Raw genomic sequence first — 22,766 nt, 5'->3', positions numbered from 1 at the left:
AGACATTCTGAAAAGGCACTAGACTGACTTGGGACCCTGGGAGCAGCTGAAGTGCTGGGCTCCCCCCTGCAGGATCAGACTCAGCCCTGCCAGGTGAATGTTTACATCCATGCTGCAAGTTACCTAGTCAACAAAAAATTCAGATTTCTGCTCTGCATGGCTGAGGACTTCACTAACAGAGTGTGAACACCACCTGTGTTCAAGGGGTACTAATGCAAAGAGGTGGATTATGATTTAAACAGGGAAGTTATGGGTTTGATTTTCAAAACTGTTCAGTGCTGGTCTAACTCTGTTTCCACTGAAGCCAATGTTGAATTTTACGTGGATTTCAAGATAGACTGGCACTCATTGTCTTAGAAAATATCCCTTTAATTTCACTTAAATGAGAATCAGCATTCACAGTAGTTTGTATTTCTGCAGTATTATTTGTCAGCTCTTCTTCAACAATGGCACATGTGGACAAAAAACCCAATGCAAAATACCATGGAAAAAAATCACCCACAGGAAAATGAATGACTGGTTAGAAACTGACCTCAAAACTCACAATGGAGGATTACATCTCACAACAAATTCACTGTCACTGTGCGAGTTAGGACCAAAAATTCAACAATTATTTCTTGAATACTAGGACAATCAAAAAAATCAAGGAAGAAAGGGAGTAAGCAGGAGTACACAGAGAAGATGTGCAGGCAGCTCAAACAAATCTTAGCTGCTTCAACTTTATCAACAAAGGAAGCTATTTTTAGGAAGGAATCAAAAGTTGTATAAACCCCATAGTTGACAGATTTCCTCAAGTTTTTTACAACTGTTGTATATACAACAAATACACTCTCACAATTTAGGTACCAATCATCAAAACTTATTTCCCAATTTCCTGTTAGATGTTTAGACGAGGAAAGAGCTAGAAATAAAAATGTCTTGGCTTTGTCATCACAGCTAATAAATAATGTATCCTGACAGTATAGGCAGAAAAAGTGCATTATGTAGGTAAGGGGAAATATCAAAGTCACAGGCAAATCAATCTATAGGTACTGTGCTCACCATCAGCAACTTATGTTCTCAAAGAAGTCAGACACTCATTTTTATTTTTTACAGCCATCAAACAGCTTGATTATGTGGGGCACTTACCTGCTATGGATTGAAAGGGAAAGTTTGTTTTGACAACAGGACAATCACAGAAACATGTCTCTGAAATGTTGCAATCATTCACTTACTGAATTAGGGTGTCATCTGCTTTTTTTCTCTTTGAAAATGTCAAACTTGAAACATTTTCTACTTTTGACTGCATTCTCAATGTATTTTCTCTCTCAAATCTGGTCTATAAAATTCTGGGGCAAATAATTAGAAACTACTTGAAGGTAAAAGATAGTAATATAAATGCTAATAATTCAAGTTAAGCTATTTTGTTGGAACTTTGGTACTAAATCAATAAATTATAACTTCTGTCTTTAAAACAAATGACCTAAAAACCTCTCTTGGTCATTCTTGGTTCATCAGAAGTTCAGAGTGTTTAAAATTAGGAACAGTAAATACTTGAGTATAGCTACTCTCAAACACTTGCATTTTATATTGATGCTTACAATATGAGTAATATATTTGTGTGATGTTCCAGCTCATATTAAAAGCAATAGCTACAAGATTGTGTCAGTGTGAATGGGCTATATACTTAAAGGATCAATGAAATTATTAATTACTAAGAAGAATCCATTTCTTTTAACTGCTAGACTTCCTAATGCTTTGAAAATAAGAAGTCCCAATATGCACAGAAACTCTTCAGCCAGGAAGAACTCAATATTCTTTGAATTAGAGTCTACTCTTGGCAGTGCACTGGGTGTTTTGTGCAGACAGTGTGAGCAGGTTATCATTTCATTATCTCCAGGTGATTATCTGCTCACAGCTTTGTGTATACCTACATGAAGTTGACACAGCCGGTCCCTGCAGGTGGAGCAATCCAAACAAAGCTGAGGTTCGTGGTTGGGAGATGGCTCACATGGGATGCAACCACGCTGCACATGAACTGGTTTCCAAACTGGTGGTCAGACATAATTCCTAGGAGAAAGACACAGAGGAAGGGAAGATAACACGTGTTAATGGCTCATTGCAAGGTGCTAACAGACCGAGAAATGCATCTGCCATGTGTTTCATCATGAAAGAACCCCAGGGGTATGCCTCAAGTAATTAGAATTAATGCCAGTGAAAAAAATGGAGCTGGCCTTTGCCTGAGCCAAGGCTGACTTTGCATCTACTGCAAGGCTCTGTGTGTTTACTGCCATTAGTCTTCATGAGGTTGATACCAGAGGAATTGTTTGCATTTTTGAAGGAGGAGCTGGATTACAGCTACTGTAAATCAGTTATTCCATTACCTCATTTACACCCATGACAGATCTAAAAGAAAACAACACCTGAAGCAAAAAACAAAAGTTCTATTTTAATAAGAAAAACAAAGCTCTTAGGTAAAGGTATTATCTCTTAGTAGACATCTACTGGAAAAAAAAGAGATGAACTCTGGATTCATGAACTCTTCTGATCTGAAATAAAAGCAGAAATCTTCCACAGTTTTACCAGTACACAGTCCTTTGATTTTTTTAAAGTTTCTTTTTCATACATGCCTCTAATACATGAATGAATATAAATGTCATCTATTAATCCCTCCCTCTGGAATTCACTGCAGTTCATCATTAGACAAAAGAACTGTGTTTTTAACATAAAACATGTCTGACAGCAATCTGTCTCCCCTTGGACCCCTTTTGTAGTTTCCTGCAAAGTAGTGCAAACTTGGTTATTTGTTTGACACCCTTTGGCTTAAAGGAAGGCAATCTCACCAGAAAGGATCACTGCACCTTTACTCCTAGTACATGAAAGAGGAAATGATGAAACTATTCTTTTAAATGCCGTTATCAGAAGAGAATGCCTTGTTCCAAGTTACTTCAAATATTGAATCTTTATTTCAGAAAACAGTGACATGAGCTGAAACATTGCCAGTAGGATCAAAAGGAAAAGGCAATGGGAGCAGGCACCACTGTGCTCAAAAAGACTACTGCCAGCTATTTGGTGATTGCATCTCAAAGTATATAGTGGCTGGTATTTCCCAGATTTGCTTGCTGCAATTCAAACAACAACAGAGAAGTAAAACCCATCTCTGACTCTCAGAATCCTTTATTACTAGGTTTTTGGTAATTCTCCTGTAATGCAAATGCAGCAATTTCTCAGAAGCCCCCCCAGATCCAGAGGTGGAAGGAATTTGCAAGTGAGAGGTTCACATGGAGGGGGATAAATCCTTCCTGAGGCAAACACACTGCTTCACCTGGTGTCTCCAGGGACTGGATGCCAGCAGCACCTGGCACGGAGTGGGGGCTGTCTCACAAGAAACCATTTCACATTTTACAGACAAAAAGCAATGTCTGAAATCCCAGCCAGGTACTGGGGAGGATGACAGACTATAGCTTAAGGTTATGGATGTTATTTATCCTCAGGGCTATGAAATTCTAAACCAGATTCAGATTTTGAGGGGAGAAACAAGCCACAGTGAATTTAAGTGATCCATCCCAGGAGTGACAGGAGGCAGCAGGTGATGGTAGTGATGCTGATGCCTGTATCTTTTACAAACAACCACAAGCTCCTCAGTCAGGGTTTTTCAGTTCCCCACTGAGAACCCACGTGAGATTTTCTGTCATTCACACAGCTCAAATCCCCAAATAATGCTGAAGCTCATCATGTCAGGACAGTCACAGAAGGCTCAAGCTCCCCTGAATGAAGCCTCTTTTCTGGAGATTAGTAGTAGGGAAATCCAGAGAGATGCTATTTTATTGACTTCTCTTCCTTGCAAGAGGCTAGATACAGATAATGTTTGGCCACTTGCCATGCTGTATTGCTATATTTAGCTTCTTGGCTAATTGAGGGGGTGGCAGTAGGGAAGGATTCCTTAAGGAATCCCACTTGAGGGGTGTCCAGGCTCACTGCCCTGCTCTCACTGCTGAAGTCCTGCAGCAGTGCAGGGACAGGAGTGTCCAAGAACATGCCCAGAGACGTCCCTCACAGAAAAATGCTATTCAGGCAACTGCTTTGCTTTGCCCAGGGTGTCAGGTGGTAACTCTGGTTCTTTCCCAAAGCCTGTCCCCGTGTCTGAAGCCTGTGCTAAAGCCAGAGACTCCAGTGCTGTGGGCTGGGGTCCTGGGGCTGCTGCAAGCACCAGCTCTCATCTATCATCATCCTATGCAATGGGAAACAGCAAACCTCAGACTATCAGGGTAATTAAATCACAGATCTTGTCAGGGGAGAAGCAGGAACAGCCCTTCAGCTCGAAGAAATTCCCCTTTCTCCAGAGCCAGCCAAATACAAGGGAGGACAAAGGCTGCCCTAACACATCCCCAGCCAGGGGACAGGCAGAGCAGCTTGGGAAATGTGACTGCTTCCCTCCTTGGCAGCAACTTGTGAGTTAATGAATTCCCTAGGTTTCAGGCAGTATACTGCAAAAATGTGTCTAATACATCAAACACATATAACATCTGTGGAGAATTTCTTTTTTCTTTGATTTGCAGTTTAAAAAAAGAACAATTCTGCAGTTACTAGAATAAATTCTAAACAAGGAAAGAAAACAAGTAATTCAATTTTTTTTTTTTCCCAGAAAAAGTCAATGAATAGTACAACAGTCATTCAAAATCTCAATTTTATAATTTTATCACCATGTTATCTTTATATTTTATTAATAATTTATTGCTATATTTTTACAATAAAAACAACCCTCCTCATCTGCTGGACCTTTACTGAGTACATTGACTCCATTTAGGAGTTCAGAGCCTTCAGAACATTTAACAACAATTAAATACTGAAACTTCAGTGAGCGACAGCAGTATTAAAAAACTTTTTGATGCTTAAATTCCAAGTTGAACATAAAAATAATTAAAATGCAAAAAACAATGGAAGTTTCAATTGATACTAAGAACCTGTTAAATTAAGGGCAAAGTATGTTATGTCATCCTTTTGCTTCCAGTTTTTTGGCTGTCCCTTGTAATGGAAGGCAACTCCTCCCTTCTCCTCCAGCCCCTCTCCAAACTGGTAAGGGTGCTTCTCACACTGTGTTTGCCCCTCAGCAAATCAAAGAACAAAAGTGAAACAACATTCTGCTACAAAAAATGGAAATGGCTGTGAGACAAGGTTGATTATACAGCAGCTCTAAGAACAAAACTGGATCCTGTGTGTGCCTCTGACACCTTCAGAGCAGCTCAGGTCAACATTGTGCATGGGCATCTCCCTCACACCTGGTGACCAGTGCAACTACACACACAAGTCCAATCCAAACTAATAATAATTAGGCAAAATTGTAAGATCTTCCTGTATAAAACTCTATAAACACTTTATCAAAAAATGAAGTGCTTCCATGTGACTTAATGAATACCAAAATGCTCAGTTTTGTGAGAGGTACCCATCCACAGCTCTAAAACATGCTGCATGCAAAGAAGCTGTGAGCATCTCTCTGAACTCCTTTTGCCTTGGTTTTTACAGCATGCACTCATCATACTGACATGATTCAGACATCTGCACTTTCTAGATTCTCCATCCCCTAAAATTTCTGAGGCTTTAGGAGTCTCAGTGTAATCAGTATAACCATTACAACCTCTCAAATCCCAGACATGCTTTGTACCTGTCAACAGCAGTGCTAGGAGAGGAACGAGACATTCTCAGTCCCTCTCAAGAGGGAACCCAGCAGCTGTTTTTATTGTGTAAACTTTGAAAAAATATGCTTAGCTCTATTCAATACACTATCTATAGTGACTGAATCAAAGAACTTCTATGTGAGAGGTAATTTCAAGGGATAAAATTAATACAAGAAATGCAGGGATAGAGAAAAATATTGGAAGGAAAAGCTCAGGTAAAGTCAGATGAAAAATACATAACTTCAATCTTTAAATGTGTAAAATTGTTGATAGTCAGAACCACTAGTCAGGCTGTAGCAGCCAATGCAAGGAAATATCCTGCTTCTTTTATAAGATGGCACACACAAAGCTGAGATGTGAAAATGGCGCTCCAGAAATGCCCAAATTCAGGTGTTGATCCTGAAGTCATTATTGCTTCCACCTTGTTGTGTAGCTTCTCCTAAAGGGAGAACCACAGATTTTAGCAACCACTCTTGGGCCCCTGGAAGACAAAAGATGGTATTTTCTACTGATAGAGCTTGAGAAGCATCTAATGGTGCAGATGTACCAGGTACAGGAAAGAGCCACATCATTCTCTGCTTTGTGAATCTGAGGAACATGGATCTGCAACACCTCTTTCACTCTGTGTTATGTAACTGCATAATTTTCTTTATTACAACATGACATATCCTCTTAGAAAACAGTTTTCTAAACCAGAACTTCATACAAGGAGCTCAGCTGTATGTCAAGGTCCTTGGTAAATCCTTCATTAAAGCTAAGGCTCAACAGAATTTCCAGTGATGAACCAGATGGCAGTCAGCATGACATTTCCTACTTATTACATGAGCTGAGTATGATATTTAATGAGAGAGTGAATGTTAAATACAGGTGTAGAATGAATGACCACGTTTTGGCTTTGCTGTTTCTAAACTGATTATCTGCTACATGCTTCCATTTTCAAAGGTAGGTGTAAGTGACAGCAAAATGCCAGACATAAAATATTGATGAAATTCCAGGAAGAGAAAGCTCTTAACAAAATAACTCTGGCATTTTTGAGAAAGCAATAATTCCTGATTAGGAGATAATACATTTAAGTCATGAACAGATATTTTCAAATTAGATTGTGCATTATGTAAAAACAAAGTACCTAGTCCTAGGAACCATCTTTTCCCTTGGGAAACAGAGCTGGAGGTCTACATTCTCCATCCAGGCTCTAGCACCTCAAAGGGTGATCCACAAGGTAAGCACAGTTCTTTGTGGTGTTACAAAGCACAATGATGCAAATGATGTGCCTGAAAACACCTCCTGTGCTGAATCCCATGGCCAAACCAGGGCTTGCTACTTGCTTTCCCATTCAGCACCAGGGATGTGTTCTGAGGGGAAAAGTAGGATGATTTTTTTTTTTTTTTTCAAAGTGGAAAGATGCTGGTAGCCATTTTCTTAATTTTTATCAATTAAAGTAATCACTTTGGCAGGGAGCTTATGCCCACAGTCTCTATTTCCAGAAGCACATCCTCTTCATGAAATTGAAGGTCAGCCATACAGAGGTGCCCCCACTCTCCTGTCACAGGAAGACCACACCACTCAGATGCAGGAGTGCTGGGACAGGTGACAACTTCGTGGGTTCCAACAAGCAGCCTGGCTCCTCAGTAAAATCCCTGCACAACAGTTCTCCAGGGCTGCTGCAGAGCCAAGGTCCTCCTGCAAGTCCAGGGGAAACCATTTGCCTCCCCACATTATCTGAGGTGCAGCAGAGGCTGCAGCACAGCTGGGCTGGTGGCTGGCAAGACCTGAGCTCACAGAGAACCAAGTGGAGACCTTAAGGAAAATATCAGGACAAAATCTGAATGTATATAGACATAAAGTTCTGTTTACAGCTGCTAAAGCTGCAGCTTTCAGACCACACTTTCAGGGATAGGAAACTCCCTTTGTGCTGTGTATCTTCAGATGTTTAAAGGACCTTTTGAGCCTTACTTGTTAACATATGTCAAAATGAAATATATGTTTTCACAGAATGATACAGTGAGTGAAATAATGCCACAGTTTTAGTTACTTGAAGAATATTTGAGCAACACCCTTAAACAGTTATGAACTCCTTCCAGGACCCTGCAATGTAAGTCTTAAAATTTTAGAACTAGTGATGGGAAGAATATCTAATTGTTTCCTGTTTTTTGTGGGTTTTGTCTTTAAAAAAAAATCATAAATATCTTTAAGGAAAACATCAATAATCCATGTTAAAGGGACCATTGGGAATAAAGAAATATCTGGAGCTCGTAACTATAATTTCTAAAGCATGAACACAAATGTACAGTTATGAGCTCATGCAGTTTCTACCCAAGCAAGCAGCCAGCTAAAGGTTTCTAAATGACACATGCAAGCTCCTTTCAACTGGAGTAAAAATGCAGAATATGGCCCTAAGTGAACTGCACCCACCCAGCTGAAATGCCCTGTTGCTGATTGATTTTTGGGGGGTGATTTTGTTCTGCTTCACAGGAAATAACACATCTCATTTGACACAGTGCAACTGACTGCTCAAGCACTTGGTAGTCCTTGTGATCAATTAAGGGTCAGGATGGTTTGATAAATTATTAAACAGTATGAAGAAAGAAAAGACCAGCAACTGACAGATACATTCTTCCACCCAGCAATATGTTACCTTTATCTTTCTTGAAGTCAGGTGTTTGTTTCATTATTATTATTATTATAACTTCACTATTAAATAATAAATCCTTTCACTAACTGCAATGCTGGGAGGGAAATATCATCCACATGTTAATCACAACACTAGGAAAAAAAAAACAGATATGTGTATAACAGCCTAATAAAGTTTGTCACTAAAATCCTGAAGTCCTTCTGTGGTCAGGAGCCAGCCAGAGCCTGAATACAGCAACCTGATTCTTCAGAGACTGTGCTGAAGTGACTCACACTAGAGATAAGAAGCATGGGTTTTATAACCTTTTTCCCCACATGTGACATTTAAATGTATTTTCTTTATAGTTCTGAAAACAATGATTTATTGCAAGTCCACATTTGAATTACATTCACAAACTGGGATTCAGGGATGAAACAGTTTGGTTTAGAGCTTTTTAGTGCCTCTCTTGCTTACAAGAGAAGCACTTTATATCCACATTTGTGAATATTTACTGAAGCAAGCCCTTCACTAGAAACACAGGTTTGCAGGAAGGAACCACTAATGAACAGATCTTTTAAAATTTGCTCTGAAAGAGAGGATGTATTTTTACTTAATCACCCTTTTAATGTTCATCTTTAAAGGAATTGTTTCAAAACTTTTGAGCAGCCTTTTGTTAGGACCCACTTAGGGTTATAATTTCATCTCAGGGATTTATGAGTATCCGTCTCATTAAACCTAGCAGGAGCTACACATATGGAAATTGTAGCATGGGGAAGAGAATGTCCCTTTCTGTAGCACAATTCCCTGCACACTGAGTGAGTCCCTTGTGTCATGTGTGATTTGGCTCCATGAGCCAGGGGAATGGGTGGTGAGACCCTGGTCTGCAGAGTGTTGGTGGTTTCAGGCCATTGTCAGAAGGGATGAGAAGACAATTTACTGCTGGAATCTAAGTGCTCCATAGAGAGCAACACGGCACAAAGTGCTCCAAGGCAAGTAGATTTAGTAACAGTAAACAGGGACCAGCAGTAATATAAATAGAAAATGCTAATAAGTTACTGCATTGCTGAAATGTAGAAGAAGAAAAAAATTCTACTTCCAAAGCCAAAAATCTATTTTAAATGTTTTTGTAATAGTCCCAGCATGTTTTAGAATAGCAACTCATATATATTACTTCACAGACCTGTTAGGCCAATACCTTCATTCTGTACTTTTCACAGTTTCTATTTTAGCACAGAATTCCAGCTTCTTCTGTTGAAGGAAAGCAACTGTCCCTGGTGTGCATCCACTTTTTTTTTTTTAATTGTTACTGTATTTGACTGGTGTCTCATCCATATGAGCAGCTCTTGTACAACTTCCAAAAAATATTGCATTGTTCTGCATCTTTCACTTTGTAAACATAAATCTTTGTCTCATGAGCCAAACATCAGACACACTGCTTGACAGGGCTTATACCAGTGACAAATGTGACAAAGGGACACCTTGTTATCACACCAGACATCTGCTCCCCCCAGACTCATTGTCAGAGCCAGCAGTAACCACATCCTTCTCCTTGCGGCAGCGACAATTCACCAAAGCAGCACTGGAGCCTCTGGAATTGTCCTGAATTTGCTTTGGTGGAGGTGAAACTGTGAACCAGCAATCATAACTGACATCACCATCCTGACCTGCTCATCTAAACAAAGCCATGAACCAACCAAACTTCCCTGCTGACCAGAGCAAGGAACATCAAACAATTGTTGTGCAATAACTAGAAAGTCACTGCAGAGAACAGTAAAAATGGAACTGCCCAGCACTCATCTATAAACACATGCATCCTGATTGGATCTATAAAGAATCTATAAAGCACCAAGCTTGTTTTTTTTAATGAAGCAGTCTTCAGCCCAGACTCAGCTGGGCTGGTCTGAGTGGTTTGCAGTCACAACATCCCTTCTTGTCTGTGTGGCTGCTTGTAGCACCTCCTGGTACCCTGCTTGCTCTTCTATAGCCTAGCATGACTAATTAGAATAATGGCTTTACCTAAAAATCCTAAGCCTGTCTTTAATTTATTTTAAATGAACTTAATGGTTTCTGGCAGCAGTCTGCCCTGTCACACATTTCCTCTATTCTGATCCTTTGCCTGCAGCCATGATTTGCATTTGCCCACGTTGCTGTCACTGCCTCAGTCACTGCAGGACCCACTCAGCACCTCATATCTTGGTTGCACTTGCACTGTCCCTAATTACTCTTTACATCTCTGTTATCAACATTACTGCTGAACTCTGATGCTTTAAAATTGATAGTTTCCTCCAAGGCAAATTAAGTCAGTCAAACCAATCAATAATGATAACTACATAATGAAACCAGAGGGACTTCTATATAAATCTTTCCAGATGGAGTGTTTATCATTTGCAGACATCTCTTCCTGTTCTGGAGTGATGTTGTTATGGAAGTTATCCTGTTTTATCCCCCAATTCCTTATCTCAGATGATCTGAAAGTCAACTTGAAACCATATTGTGTTGACTGGATTAGCTAAAATAGAGTTTGTTTTCTTCCTAGTGCTGTGTTTGGGATTTAATATGAGAATGACATTGATAACACACTGATTTTTTAGTTATTGCTTAGTAGTGCTGAACCCTAAATCAAGGACTTCTCAGTGTCTCATGCTGTGCCAGGGAGCAGGTGCACAGAAACCAGGAGGAGCATGGCCAGGAGAGCTGACCCAAACTGGACAAAGGGATATTCCATACCACAGGATGTCATTCCCAGTCTATAAACTGGGGGGAGTTGGCCAGAAGTTGCCAATTTCTGCTCAGGGACAGGAGGGGCATTGGTCAGTGGGTGATGAGCAATTGTATTGGGCACTATTTGGTTTTTACCCCTTTGGGTCTTATTCCTCTTTCCCTTTCTTAATTTTCATTATTATTATATTTTACTTTATCTCAATTCTGATCTCAACCCATTAGTTTTACCTTTTCCTGATTCTCTTTCCCATCCCATGGAGGGAATATAACGGTACAGAAGCCATGGCTTGTCCCTCACCAGGATCAATGGCAACATCCCACAGAGCTGGAGCAAGAGGCACTTTCCATTGGGAGGAGCAGTGCTGGAGGTGCTCCAGGTCCCTCCCTCCCCTTCCCCAGCCCCAGCAGTACCTACACAGGGAAGCCCTTGCTGGGACACTGGAGTGACCTGGCACTGCCAGCCCCACAGCCTCTGGGAGGCTTTTGGAGCAGCTCAGCCTCCCAAAAGTCTGTCTGCTCTGGAAAGATGGCAGGAGAGATGCATCTGTAGCAATTTACTTTGCCTCCTGGTTTATCTTAAATAGTGCAATGATGCAATTCTTTGCAGTTTCATATTGCCTCTCCCTGCTCAGCAATGGACCACAATGTTGAGAGCATTACAAAGGGAAGGGCAGCATAGTCAGCAGGCTGAATTTCTGCCCACTGAAGAATGGCACCCAGAAAACTCCTCAAAAAGTATATTGCAAGCAAAAAAACATGAACAGCATAAAAAATTTTCAGGAAACAAAATCTAAAAAAAGAAGTTTCACACACCAAAAGAAGCAAAAATAATCACAGCCAGAAAGCTCAGAAGGAGAGTAAATTATTTTACTAATTCATTCTCACATTACTACTTTTACTCTAGTGATAAAAAAAATTGCCATGAAAAAAAAATCTGATGCATTTCCCCCTGCCATATGGTATATATTAATCCATACATACCATAGACAGAAAATTGTAACACTGCAGTTTTGTTTCTATCTCATAACACATACAGTCAGTCAAGAGTCACAAGAATGCAAAGAAAGAAATGCTGCCTTTCATTCCTTTGCCTGAAACTTACTTCTAGACAAAACATCATCAATCCTCAACATGCAAATGCACTCCCAGATCAGATACAAGAGCAGCAAGTAAAAGCAGGTTACCAAGAACAGTAACCCCTTATAAACTATCAGTCAATGTTAACTGAAACTCTTGGGGAAAAGGACTGCAGTAATTGAAGTCTGTGTCCTCAGAAGAGCACTTTATGACTAAATGGTAAATGCTGATCACCTGCAGTCATTTCATGTTCAATATAAGATCTTAAAATTGAGTTTTTAAACGGGGTGCTGCCATGGAGTGGAGTTGGGCTGGCCCAGAGGCAGAGCTGTGCCCCCCAGAAGGGCACACACTGCTCCCATCACCTGGGGGATGCAGCCCCTGTGCTCGGTGTCCTATGCACTTATGGAAAACAAAATTAAAACAGAATACAATACTCACATCTGAAGCCTAAGCAAGGTTCATGTGATAGCAGCCAATGTAACAATGCAAGAGTGATAAAGAAATACTACATGCCTTCTGAATAAACCCAATGGTTTTGCTGAAAAGGGGAAAGCTTTATCCAGACCTATGGAAATAGGAGGACAACACCAAACTAAAGATCATGTGTAAGAAGGTCTGAGTTGCATTTTAGAATTTGGGATGGAAATGGAAAAAATATTTGGACTCCAGATGTGGGATGTGAGTGTGAGCAGAGCATCCCAGGTGCTCCAATAGCATTAGCTAGATGCCTGAATTTAATCTTAAACCTTGCTTGCTTCAGTTCCATGAATGAACACTTAGCTGAAAGCTCAGCTCCCCCAGCTGGTGCCCCCCACTGTGGTTGTAGCAGGATAAATGTTCCAGGATTTTACTGTGGATTTAAAAAGGGTTTAAAAAATATGCTAAGTCAAAGCAACACCCAAGGGACTTACACTAGGGAGCTGCAGTTCCATTAATGTGTAAAGAGAAGGCTAAAAATGTAAAGATAAAACATGGCTCTGCTTTTTGACGTGCTAATCTGCACTTAAAAAGAAGAATACCTTGAAGAGCTGCAGCCCTACTGGGAAGTTGTCCCCTTCATGATTGTTTTGCAACAAAAAAAATGTGTGTTTCACTCAGGGAGAAATTTAACTTTACATCTCAAATACATTTTTTCTTGTTCAAGGCAGATTAGCAGTTTGGAAATGAGAAGGTTTCCTAATTCACATTAATCTCAGCCCTGCCCCACATGCTAATTGGGGTCTTTTCTTCTAGGACTTCCAGATACTTAGCAGTTGTAACTTTGCTGTTGCACACTGTAACATCAACTCTCACAAATATCACTCCTCCACATATTCTCTAACCTGGCACTGATCTTCTTGGATGGAATCTACTGATTTATGAATGGAGATAGTGCTTCTGGATCCTGCTGCTCATTGATAAAATAGTATATAAGAGGATATTTCTGGTAAACAAATGCTTACCAAATCTGCATAGATTAGGGAGTTTCCAATAGATCTACAGCTATGGGCCAAATATGCCAAACAGTGTGATCTGGGAGAAAGTGGCATCCTAAAGCTGACTCACAGAGTGTTATCTGTGCAGTGTCCAAAAATTCACTGAGGAAGGATATTGTATGGCTTAAGCTGCTTCTTGGATTGAAGCCATGTCATACAGGTGAATCCAAAGGGTGGCAGAGCCATTCCAGAGGGAAGCTGAAGACAGCAACAGGGTGGCCACCTGAGGAAGAAGCTCCATATCTACAAGTTCACAAAGACATGGAGGAGTGGGGAATGCCTCTGTCCTGCTTCCCCAAAATATATTCATAGAACATTTGTGATCACTAATTGTGGCTGTAATGAATTTATGTACTCCAAGCTTCTAACACTGCCTGGTATTTATCTTGCAATTTAAACACAGGTTTATGCAGTGCAGTAAAAAGTACAGATAGCTCTTTGGAAGTGACATCTAAGCTTCAAGTAGAGAGCCATAGAGGCACAGTGATGATGGAAAGACCAAAACCATGCAATATGATCTTCCAGTTTTTGAATGCTTCTTTTGCCTTGTTCACTCTTAAATGATACACTTAAGAGATCCTTTAAAATAGCAAATTAAGGAAATAAAGCATTTTATAATGCACAGATACACAGACCCTCACACTGCATGACATAAGCACAGATGTGTTCAACCCATATCAACAACTTATGCCTCTTGAACCAGCTATAGTTAAGTTTGGTTATGCTGAAATCACTTTTCTGAATAATTAGACTCCTGTAAGCAGCTCCAAATTGGCTTTCAGCTAATTTCAGTTTACATCAGCTACTGATAAGAATTTATAAAATTGTAAAACTTATATAAAGACTGAGTAAACACTTGAGCCCCTGATAACTCCCACGGGAAGAGTCCAGACCACTTGAACTTTGGATGCATAATGAGCCAGTCCTCACACAGCAAATGATTTACAGTCCTTTTATAAACATCATGGAGAGATGGGTGCTTGTGATGGGCTCCACAGAAAGCTACCTAGAGCTTATGTCCCAGTCAGTTTCAAGAATTCCTTGATAATAAGGATTACAGAGAGCAAAAACTTAATATATACACCAAAAAGATTGTGATCCCCATAGTCAGCCCTATAATACACTCCAAGAAAAATGAAGGAAATAAACCTTTTTCTTGCTAGCAGGCACCTTTTATTGTGCTATCAAAAAAGGACTCTTGATAGAGATAACAGCCTGTGAGCTGAAACAAATCCCAATATTCACTGCAGATGTGGCATTCAGAATTTTAAACCTTTTTATAACTATTTCTACTCATTGTGCAAATGTCAATTTTCAAAGACATGTAATGTTTGGATTACTTCAGGAGAAACATGCCATTTACTGAGCTACCTCAGTAAATTTTATTTACTTTTAAAGTGGGAAAAAAAGTAAGAAAATTGGTCAAAGAAGAACATTATTAACAAAAAGGCTGAATTGGAGAGAAGCCATAATAGATCTCTGAACAGTAGTGGGTGAGGCGGGTTGGTTTTGGTGCTCTCTGGTGTGCTTTGAAATCCTGAAGATAACAAAAGATGCTATATTAGTAGAGAAAGTTTGAAAATAACTTTCAAGATAAATCTTTGCTGCTGAAGGGGATCGTTTTAATGTGATGTTTTATTCGTAAAAATTTAATGTATGGCTATATTCAAAGCTGAGCCTGAAATGTCTCAGGGCATTTGGACAAGAAAGCAACAGCTAAATGACTACATCTGTACAAGCATGGTTGTAGATGTAAGTGTGCTCCACATCAGTACAGGTCATCTTACAGGAAAAATGAATCAGCTAGTACAGTGTCAGATATCTTTATCCTGTCAGAATTGGATCTCTGCTAGAGAATACACCAGTTTGATCACAGCTTCCTGCCTGCAGCTCCTGGTGTTCCACCAGTACTTACTTTTTGTGCATAAAATACATCTTAAAATTCAGTATATCATAGAAAAACTTATTTTAGAGTTTCTGGGACTTCTGTCCAGAGGATATTTCCTGAAGAAAAGCCTTTCTTTGGTCAGATGGTCCAAGCAGGAATAGCAGTACTTTTGCTTTGAGGCTTATGCTTTTCCCATGGAGCTCCACTGAGCTCTAATGGTATGGTCATGCAGCTCTCCCTCATAACTACCCAAAGAAAGAACATCCTATTCTTCACTCCTTTCTGAAGGGCCACCAATGGATTGTGTTACATTCAATTAAAAATGCAGCTATGCCACATATTGCAGTGCATTCTAGGAGTGCTGACTGTGAATTGAAGGCTGACTTAAAACTCTGTATCCTCTTTGTAAAAACTCAAACCAAACTCAACATCTGAATTCTTGGGCTAATTTTTCACGTCATTTCATTACAATATGCTGCCACCAAAAGAGCACCTTCCCCTTGGCTGAAATTCCTGTTTGGCTTATGACAATTGTTGATTCTCTTTGTGTCATCCCCATTATTTGAAGGGCTTGTTTTCAGTGTCATCTAAACATAATTGGCCTATGTTGTAATTAAACTTTGATCAAGTTTTTAATGGGATCTCAGAGGAAAACAGTATTTGACTAACATGTATTATTCTGCATGTATTAATCAAGTGAATTCTTGTTTAACTGATGGAATTTCACATAATAACTACTCTTCTCCATTGTTAATTAGCAGAACAGAAAAATATAATCTGTTTTCACTGAAAGAACACTTTAGTATCCAGAATATTCTGAAACTTTAATTTTAATCTTCAATTTTGATTGAGTTTCAGAATACCATTTGTAGTCTTTCCTGAGGCACTTCAATTAAAAATGCAATATCCCTATATTCAAAAGTGGTCCCAAACAATAACAAAATATACATTTAAGACATTAAGTGCTTGAATCACTTAGCAAGCTGTCCCTTAAAAATCACCACTAAATAGCATTTTCATGATTATTGTCATGAAATGTTAGTCAGCATTTTTATCAGAAATCTGGAAGATCTGAAATCACCAACTCTGACACTTTTTAATGATATAAACATTGGCCATGTGGGAACAAATTGTGAGTCAGGTTGGTCACATGGAACATGGTAAACAGAGTATTTGGTAAATTGAGCCAACCTTAATAAAAAAACCAAAACAACCCCCCTTCTCTCCATTCCCTATCCCCTACTGTAGGAACAAGGAGACTTGCAAGAGGAAGAGGCTTCACCCAAGGCCACACCTGGTGCCACAGCCCTGGTCTTCACTAGCAAGGGCTCCAGCCATGCAGCCCAAGTGTCAGGAGGCAAAGGCAGGGACTGGCAGAACAAAGAACCCCCTGCTGCAGGAGAAGGTCAGGGCAGAGACCCTCCAGGGAACCTGCAAGTGCACAAGTCTGTGGGACCTGGTGAAATGCATCCAGGGGTCCTAAGGAAACTGGGGGATGAGGCTGCTCATGAAGCTCAACAAGGTCAAGTGCAAGGTCCTGCACCTGCACTGGAACAATTCCAAGGACAAACACAGGCTGGGCAGAGTGGATTGAGAGCAGCCCTGGGGGTGCTGCTGGGTGAGAGGCTGAACATGACCCAGCAGAGTGCACCTGCAGCCCAGAAAGGCAAACATACCCTGGGCTGCATCAAAAGGAATGTGGGCAGCACATCAAGGGAGGGGTTCTGCCCCCTGCTCCACTCTGCTGAGACCCCACCTGCAGGGCTGCATCCAGATCTGGGGCTCACAACAAAGGAAGAACGTGGATCTGCTGGAGTGAGTCCAGAGGAGTGCCACAAAAATGATTAATTAGAGGCATGAAACACAATTAGGATTGTTCAGCCTGGAGAAGAGGCTCCAGGGAGACCTTAAAGTGGCATCCCAAAACCTTACAGAGAGATGGAGAGGAATTTTTTCACAAGGGCATGCAGTGATGGGACAAGGGGGAATGGTATCAAACAGAAAGAGAGTAGGTTTAGATCAGATATTAGGATGAAATTCTTTGCCGTGAGGGTGGTGAGGAACTGAAACAGGTTGTCCAGAGAAACTCTGGCTGCCCCATCCCTCAAAGTGTTCAAGGCCATGGATGGGCTTTGAACAACCTTGTCTAGTGGAAGGGGGGGAAAAAACCCCATGGCAGGGATTTGGAACCAGCTGACCTTTAAGATTGTTTCCAATCCAAACCATTCTATGATTCCATGAACTGAGGCTACAAGAACAGATATTGCTGGGGTTCACAATTTTAGAAGGAAGCTGAAGATTGTTAGAATCTGGGGGAAAAAGCTAATCTGCCTTATATATTCTTCTTAGATATAAAAATTATTCCTTACACCAAAACTCAGTGTTCAGTATCTATAGGTTATAAATTATTTCTCAAAATTTAAAAGTGATTTGATTTCAGTAGATACATTACCCTAATGCAAAGAAAATATCCCCTAATAAAGGATTTTTAGATAGACTGCTAAAGACACAGCAAGAAAAAGCTCCTGGAAGTTCAAAGGAGAAGCATTAAAATTATAAATTAGGCACATTTTTTAAACAGAGTATGATTAATGACTGGGAAAAGAAGTACACAAAGTGGATTCTTTACTTCTTGTACAACATGTGAGGTCATGCACTTTAGATAATAACAAGAATACTTTCAGCTATAAGCTAGAAATCACTGAGGAGGAGAAAGCTCAGTTCACATTAGTCAATCACTGTTTGACAATAAGCTACCAGTGTGAAAAAAGACAAACACTGCCCTAGAATTCATCAGCTCAATTATCTCTAGTAACGATGGGGGAAGTATTAGCACGGTGCTGGTAAAGTACTGCTAAGACATCACTTCAATTATTGTGTGTAATTATGAATGCTTGTGTTCAAAAAAGATTAACTTAGGCTGGAGCAGCTGTGAGAAGGACTACTAGGATGATGAGAAGAATGTAAAATATGCCACAAAAGGAGACAGAAAGAGCTTGTTTAGAGAGAGGATGACTGCTATCACTAAATATCACAGGGCTGTAAAGGAGCTGCTTAAGCCAAGAGACAACCATGGTATAGGAACAAAGGGTTGAAACTGGACTTGAATAAATTCACTCTAATTTAGATCCTTTTTAATCACTAGGCAAATGAAGCATTGTAACAATTTTGCAAGAGGAATTTATGAGATAAACGACTATAACCAGCTTTAAAATGGAGCTTAAATCCACACACATTCAGGCTACAGCATCACTGTCACAGCTCCTGCAGCTCCAGGGACCAGGGCCAAATTGAAAGGCTCCCTCCTGGGGATGATTCCCTGGCACCACAGGGATCATGTGCCAAAATGGCCAAACCACCCCAAACTGCAGGGCCTGCTGAAACCAGCATCATGCTTAAATTGTGACCATGCTTCAAGTGAGCCCTGAGGTTATCTTAATAACTTGCCTTCTCTTAAAAAATAGAAAATTTTATCTCCCTACAAGCAGCCCTGTTTCCAGGTTTTCTGTTAATGTCAGAAATCTACTTTTAAAAACCAATCACTCATTTATTTTTCCAAAGCAAAGCTCAAATTACACTGAAAATGCCATGGTTAAGCAGACTTGTACCAAGGTTCATATATAAAAAGGCAGTATTTAGATCATGCTGTCAAAAATAAGAATTACTTGGATATAAAAAGAATATTCACTGTTTCTCTTGTACTTTATGTGGGTAGGAAGCATGGCTTCAGCCACAAAGTCAGGTTAGCACTGACTAACAGTGGTTCAGCTCAATGCTGTCTGCCTTGTTTAAATAACTCCTGCTGCAAGTACCTTTCTGTGATAAAGCAGTGCTTTAATAGCAATCTAGCTGTGCTATGGTCATACATTGTTTTCCAAACTCCTTCTGTTTATCATAAAAGGTCATTTCATTGCACTGGTTTCCTGAAACCCTTCAGATTTATTATTTGTCTTCAGGGCACAAAAATACAAAATCTTCTTAAGAAGAGTCTAAGCCATTTCCCCTTGTATTAGAATAATTTTTAAACTACTTATATCTTCCTACTATTTCTTGAATGCCTGCTCTAATTAGATTGACAGCTTCTCACTTTGTTGTTATGAAAGCTGTAGGACTGCATTAAAAAAAAAACCAACAAAACAACTAAACACTTTGAGAAACAAACTGCAAATAAGATGGATGGGGATTTAAAGTGCAAGTTCCCTCATGTTTAGCATATTAGTAAGTTTAATGAATTCAGCTTCAATTTAGTAACAATAATATAATTCAATATATTAATAATAATTATTATTCACATGGGCAAGGTTTCTTGTTCATGTGGTTTATGTAACCCATAAAACCATGCCTGCTATTATTTCCACTGAAAATATCCACTTGACTATATCCCATTTTTAACCACTCCAGAGTTCATGTCTTTTTTCTCTGGTGCAAATACTTGCCTTCAGGATGTTTTGGGGAGGGTGGGGGGGTGGTTGTGACAAATAAAGTAGTAGGAATATGACACATTTTCCTTTACTAGTAAACAAGGAGGAAGTTTTTTCAATTAAAAAAGACAATGAAAATAAACATAAAACAGGATCTTTACTTAATTTAATTAGACTATGATTCATGAAAGTGAGCACTACTGAGCAAGTTGTAAACATGTTATCATATTTGGGTGGGATTTTGAAAATTATTTGCATTGATTTTGAAGATATTTATATTTGATTTATAATAAAAGACCTAGTGTAAGCACTCAATATAAAGCATGCTGCAAGATTACAATTGGTAGTGCTGAAGAACCAAGACCCTCTCATAACTGCTGAGAGATGCCTCTGTTGGAAATTGCAAATGAATTCAGGTCAAAATAAAATGCTTTCTGAGCCATTCCCTAGAGACTGGAATTCAGCCTTTAAATACACGTGAGAAACCATCAAATGGGAGTCCATAAAACAATGCATGAAAAGCCACTTGTCCTGGCTAGACACTTCTACACCAGCTTTTTAGAAAGTACTTCAGAGGGCTTGCAACAGCACAAATTCCATAGCCAGCATAAAAACAGATTGTGTTACCAGTAACCTTTCCTCATTTTTCTCACCCTGTGCCAATAGGGTGACATTAAATACAATTTCACTTAAATAAATTCACTTACTAAATTTAAAAAAAAAAAAGTTCTTCATGTAATTTCAAAGCTATGTTTAAAGAATTCTGTAGCTGCACTGCACTTTAGCTATTCCCAAAGCTGAGCTTGGAGCTGTTTGTTACCAAGGCAGACAATAGCCTGAGAAGAACAGCCAGGGTGGGACCCAGCCCCAAGGGCAGACAATGCAAACGTGCCTGTGCATGAGTGAGGAGTCTTGGTCAGCCCTGCCATGGGACACGTGTCCACCTTAGGACATTAAATCTCCACGTCTCACCAGCCAGAGAAAATGAACCAGCTGTAGGCTGACCTTACCTCATCTGTGGGAAAGGGGCAGGAAGGGCTCTCACCCAGAGTTTTATTAGAATTTCACTTCAAGCACAAGCACCACAGTCCATTCCTTCTGACTGATTTGTAAGTTTATGCTCTGGAGATTAACTAAGTAATTAATCAACCCCCAGCATCAGCACAGGCTGGGGGATGAACAGATGGAGAGCAGCCCTGCCAAGAAGCACTGGGGGGGCTGAAGGGAGGAAAGCTGGACATGACCCAGTAATGTGCACTTGCAGCCCAGAAAAGCAAACATGTCCTGGGCTGCCACCCCAGCAGTGTGGGAGCAGGGGAGGGAGGGGATTGTGCCCCTCTGCTCTGCTGAGACCCCACCTGCAGTGCTGCACCCAGCTCTGGGTCCCAGCACAGGCAGGACAGGGACCTGCTGGAGCAAGCCCAGAGGAGGGACACAGATTATAGTCAGAGGGTTAGAGCACTTCCCCTATGAAGTCATGCTGAGAGAATTGGTGCTGTTCAGCCTGGAGAAGTGAAAAGGCTCCAGGGAGTTCTTATGGAGCCTTTCAATACCTGAAGGGAGCCTACAAGAAAGATGGAGAGAAAATATTTATAAGAGCATGTAGTGACAAGACAAAGGTGAGTGGCCTGAAACTTAGAGTAGGTTTAGTTTAGACATTAGGAAGAAATTCTTTGCTGTGAGAGTGGTGAGACACTGGAACAGGTTGCCCAACCCCTGGAAAAGTCCATGGCCAGGTTGGATGGGGCTTTGAGCAATTAGGTCTAGGGGAAGCTGTCCCTGCCCATGGCAGGAGCAGCTGGATCTTTAGGGTCCATTCCAAACCAGATCATTCTATGATGACTCCATGATCATAGATTTACCAGATGGAAGCCCTCTGCTTTCATTCACTATGAAATCAAAACCCTGTGTAGTGAAATATTCTCATTTACAAAGTCCCTCAGTCTCCATGAGCCAGTCTGTCCCACCCTAAGAGTTCCTTGAATCTAGAGGGGTTTTTTTTGTCTAAAGTGCTCACCACAACACCCTGCCATAACTGAATATGACAGATGTCTTTCAAAACTCCTCTGGATGAACTCTGAAGCAACAGAAAATTGCATCTCTAGAAGTACTTTGCATTTTAATCAGTCCTTGGAAAACAAGGCACCTGAAGGCATGGCTGTGTATGAATGCCTGAGCCAGCCAGCCAAGGTCCCCAAGCCATACAGAGCAAAAATGAAGTCCATAATGCAAGGATGCTCAGAAACAGGCTGAAGAGATCCAGCTAGGAGTAAAGCACAGAAGAAAATCCTAAACTTTTCTGGTGTTAAAAACAAAACAAATAAATCAGTACCTAAATTCTTCATAAAATTTTCCAGGATAGAGAATGTCACTGAATTTTACATATCCTGCTCCACATATTTAAATGGAGAACAAATAAACACTTATTTGTCCCATGATAAGCAAAATTCCTTTATATTATCATATATATCTGATAAATTCTTCAGAACAAATCTGAATTCCATACTCATGCTAAATCATTACCCAAACTTTCATCAGAAGCTAGCACACACCTCTTTGTTAGTCTCAGGGAAAATCATAGCTAAAGCACATTCCAGTTTATTTGGTTCAGCCCTTGGTAGATCATGACTGAAGGTTTTTTAAAGAGTTCATTCCATCTTTGCCCTCCTTAAGCAAAGGTTATCACAAAGCTGCCTGTTTGAGTGAATTATGACTACTGGGTGGTCACTACTGCCTCTGATATTAATTATTACATGTTCAGTGATAAATTTAAATCAGTAGATAACAAGCAGAAATCTCTACCAAGACCTTCCTTATGGAATCTAAAAATAGCAAAATTACAGTTACAGGGAGAAAATGATAAGCTTAATGTATACATGTGCTGAGCAAGCAGATGGTATATTTCAGGAAATTCAC

General features: G+C 40.1%; 1 protein-coding gene across 2 annotated transcripts in view; it reads right to left on the bottom strand.

Annotated features, from left to right (window-relative positions):
- The window catches only part of RELN (reelin), a 268,404-nt gene that overhangs the window by 191,493 nt on the left and 54,145 nt on the right, over positions 1-22,766 (bottom strand). For both annotated transcript variants that reach the window (XM_056516168.1, XM_056516160.1), the window contains exon 3: positions 1,914-2,049. In XM_056516168.1, coding sequence (XP_056372143.1) covers positions 1,914-2,049 — 136 coding nt within the window. The remainder of the gene's footprint in view (positions 1-1,913; positions 2,050-22,766) is intronic.

The sequence above is a fragment of the Oenanthe melanoleuca genome, chromosome 1A, assembly GCF_029582105.1.
Source record: "Oenanthe melanoleuca isolate GR-GAL-2019-014 chromosome 1A, OMel1.0, whole genome shotgun sequence".
In the NCBI taxonomy this organism is placed as follows: Eukaryota; Metazoa; Chordata; class Aves; order Passeriformes; family Muscicapidae; genus Oenanthe; species Oenanthe melanoleuca.
This window is presented reverse-complemented; position numbering and strand designations above follow the sequence as displayed.